At 44.7% G+C, this 4,153-nt stretch overlaps 1 protein-coding gene across 1 annotated transcript; it reads left to right on the top strand.

The window, feature by feature from the left end:
- The first annotated feature begins 72 nt into the window (after nt 1-72).
- LOC139025718 (putative per-hexamer repeat protein 5) lies at nt 73-576 on the top strand. Its single transcript, XM_070440911.1, has one exon. It carries the CDS (start codon nt 73-75, stop codon nt 574-576), a length of 504 nt encoding a protein of 167 aa, XP_070297012.1.
- Nucleotides 577-4,153: the final 3,577 nt, after the last annotated feature.

Genomic DNA, 4,153 nt, shown 5'->3' on the forward strand with positions numbered 1-4,153 from the left:
AGCGGGGATCGAGACCTGGAAAGTGGGGACGGAGAGGGGACGGAGACTGGAATGGGGAGACGGGGACTTGGGATGGGGACGGGGACGGGGACGGAAGACTGGAATGGAGGACGGAGACGGGGACGGAGACCTGGGATGGGGACGGGGAACTGGAACCTGGGATGGGAGACGGGGACCTGGGATGGGGACAGGGACGGAGACCTGGGAATGGGGACGTGGGACTGGGATGGGGACGGGGACCTGGGATGGGGACGGGGACCTGGGATGGGAGACAGGGACGGAGACCTGGAGATGGGGACGGGGACTTGGGATTGGGGACGGGAACCGGAGACTTGGGATGGGCGACGGAGGAGCGGAGACGCTGGGATGGGGACAGGGACGGAGAACTGGGATGGGGACGGGGCACTGGGATGGGGACCTGGGATGGGGAAGACGGGGGACGCTGGGATGGGAGACGGGGACGGGGAGGAGACGGGGACGGAGACGGGACGGGGACGGAACCTGGGATGGGAGACAGGGACGGAGACCTGGGACGGGGACGGAGACGGAGACCTGGATGGGGACAGGGACGGATGAGCCTGGGATGGAAGGAGAACGGGGAAACACTGCGGATGGGGACCTGGGAGATCTGAGGGACAGGGCACGGAATACCTGGAGATGGGACCTGGGATGGGGACATGGGACGGAGACCTGGGATGGGGACCATACGGGTACGGAAACCTGGGATTGGGGACACGGAGACTGGGATGGGGATCCTGGGATGATTGAGTGAAGGACGAGGGACCTGGATGAGGAGCGGGAGATGGGACCGGATGGGGAACGGGGAAACCTGATGGGACGGTAAAGTGGAATGGGACGGGATGGGATGGGGACTGCGTTGGGATGGGGGGGAGGGAAAGGGGCGATGAGAGAACAGATGTGAACAGGAAATGGCGAGTGCTCCCTCCTCTCTATATTTCTCTCCCCTCTCATCCTCCTCACCCCTCGTATCGACACCCTGTGTGGATAATTGTTGCAGCCAAAGCGTTTTTGACAATATATAATGTTAGCCATGGAGATCTGTAAAGGTGTACATGTCAAATCAAATCAAATCAAATGTTATTTGTCACATACACATGGTTAGCGGATGTTAATGCGAGTGTAGCGAAATGCTTGTGCTTCTATTTCCGACAATGAAGTAATAACCAACGAGTAATCTAACCTAACAATTCCACAACTACTACCCTATACACACAAGTGTAAAGGGATAAAGAATATGTACATAAAGATATATGAATGAGTGGTGGTACAGAACGGCAAAGGCAAGATGCAGTAGATGGTATAGTGTACAGTCTATACATATGAGATGAGTAATGTAGAGTATGTAAACATAAAAGTGCATAGTTTAAAGTGGCTAGTGGTACATGTATTACATAAAGATGGCAAGATGCAGTAGATGGTATAGAGTACAGTATATACATATACATTATATTATGTGGCATTGTTTAAAGTGGCTAGTGATACATTTTTTATCAATTTCCACCAATTTCCATTATTAAAGTGAGCGTGAGTTGAGTCAGTATGTTGGCAGCAGCCACTCGATGTCTAGACAGTAGTGACCCATCCATTTAGACCAGTCTGTCTAAATAATAATTATAATAATATTTTTATCTGAACACTTTGCTACTATGCAAATAACGCAAGTAACCATTTCACTGTACTGTTTCCACTGTACACCTTGTGTATCATGTTGCATGGGATAAATAAACTTGTATTTTATTTGATATAGTGTGTGTTTACCAGAGACAGTAATGTGAAGTACAATATGATCTACACCAAAGTCAGATTAGCATGTAGGCCAAGGACTAGATCAAGTGTATTCCTACCTGGAGTTTTTCCATATTGTGGGCTACTACTTTCACCACTTTTAGTCTTGAAACCTTTAGTTGTTTACTAGACTACCGTACTCACTCTGTTTACTACACTACTCACTCTGTTTACTACACTACTCACTCTGTTTACTACACTACACTACTCACTCTGTTTACGTACACTACTCACTCTGTTTACTACACTACTCACTCTGTTTACTACACTACTCACCTTCTCTTTACTACACTACTCACTCTGTTTACTACACTACTCACTCTGTTTTACTACACTACCGTACTTCACTCTGTTTACTACACTACACTACTCACTCTGTTTACGACACTTACTCACTCTGTTTACTACACTACTCACTCTGTTTACGACACTACTCACTCTGTTTACTACCGTACTCACTTCTGTTTACTACACACTAACTCACTCTGTTTACGCACACTACTCACTCTGTTTTACTACACTACTCACTCTGTTTACTACACTACTCACTCTGTTTTACGACACCTACTCACTCTGTTTACTAACCGTACTCACTCTGTTTACTACACTACTCACTCTGTTTACTACACTACTACTCTGTTTTACTACACTACTCACTCTGTTTACTAACACTACTCACCTGTTTACTACTACTCATCTGTTTACTACACTACTCACTCTGTTTACTACACTACTCACTCTGTTTTACTACACTACTCACTCTGTTATATCTACTTACTACACTACGTACTCACTCTGTTTACTAAACTACCGTACTCACTCTGTTTACTACACTACCGTACTCACTCTGTTTACTACACTACTCACTCTGTTTACTACACTACCGTACTCACTCTGTTTACTACACTACCGTAACTCACTCTGTTTACTACACTACGTACTCACTCTGTTTACTACACTACCTTACTCACTCTGTTTTACTACTCACTCTGTTTACTACACTACCGTACTCACTTTGTTTAATAACACTACCGTACTCACTCTGTTTACTACACTACCGTACTCACTCTGTTTACTACACTACTCACTCTGTTTAAACACTACCGTACTCACTCTGTTTACTACACTACCGTACTCACTCTGTTTACTACACTACCGTACTCCTCTGTTTACTAACACTACCGTACTCACTCTGTTTACTACACTACGTACTCACTCTGTTTACTACACTACGTACTCACTCTGTTTACTACACACGTACTCACTCTGTTTACTACACTACCGTACTCACTCTGTTTATAACACTACCGTACTCACTCTGTTTACTACACTATCACTCTGTTTACTACTACCGTACTCACTCTGTTTACTACACTACGTCTCACTCTGTTTACTACACTACCGTATCACTCTGTTTACTACACTACCGTACTCACTCTGTTTATAACACTACCGTACTCACTCTGTTTACTACACTACCGTACTCACTCTGTTTACTACACTACCTATCACTCTGTTTACTACACTACCGTACTCACTCTGTTTACTACACTACCGTACTCACTCTGTTTACTACACTACCGTACTCACTCTGTTTACTACACTACCGTACTCACTCTGTTTACTACACTACCGTAACTCACTCTGTTTACTACACTACCGTACTCACTCTGTTTACTACACTACCGTACTACACTCTGTTTACTACACTACCGTACTCACTCTGTTTACTACACTACCGTACTCACTCTGTTTACTACACTACCGTACTTCACTCTGTTTATAACACTACCGTACTCACTCTGTTTACTACACTACTCACTCTGTTTACTACACTACCCCTCTGTTTACTAGACTACCGTACTCACTCTGTTTACTACACTACCTTGTACTCACTCTGTTTACTACACTACTCACTCTGTTTACTACACCTACAACTACTCACTCTGTTTACTAGACTACCGTACTCACTCTGTTTATACACTACCGTACTCACTCTGTTTACTACACTACGTACTCACTCTGTTTACTACACTACTCCACTCTGTTTACTACACTACCTTACTCACTCTGTTTACTACACTACTCACTCTGTTTACTAACACTACTCACCTGTTTACTACACTACCGTACTCACTCTGTTTACTACACTACTTACACACTCTGTTTACTACACTTACTCACTCTGTTTTAATACACTACTCACTCTGTTTAATACACTACCGTACTCATCTGTTTACTACACTACCGTACTCACTCTGTTTACTACACTACCGTACTCACTCTGTTTACTACACTACCGTACTCACTCTGTTTACTACACTACCGTACTCACTCTGTTTACTAC

The sequence above is a fragment of the Salvelinus sp. IW2-2015 genome, unplaced genomic scaffold, assembly GCF_002910315.2.
Source record: "Salvelinus sp. IW2-2015 unplaced genomic scaffold, ASM291031v2 Un_scaffold3155, whole genome shotgun sequence".
Lineage (NCBI taxonomy): Eukaryota > Metazoa > Chordata > Actinopteri > Salmoniformes > Salmonidae > Salvelinus > Salvelinus sp. IW2-2015.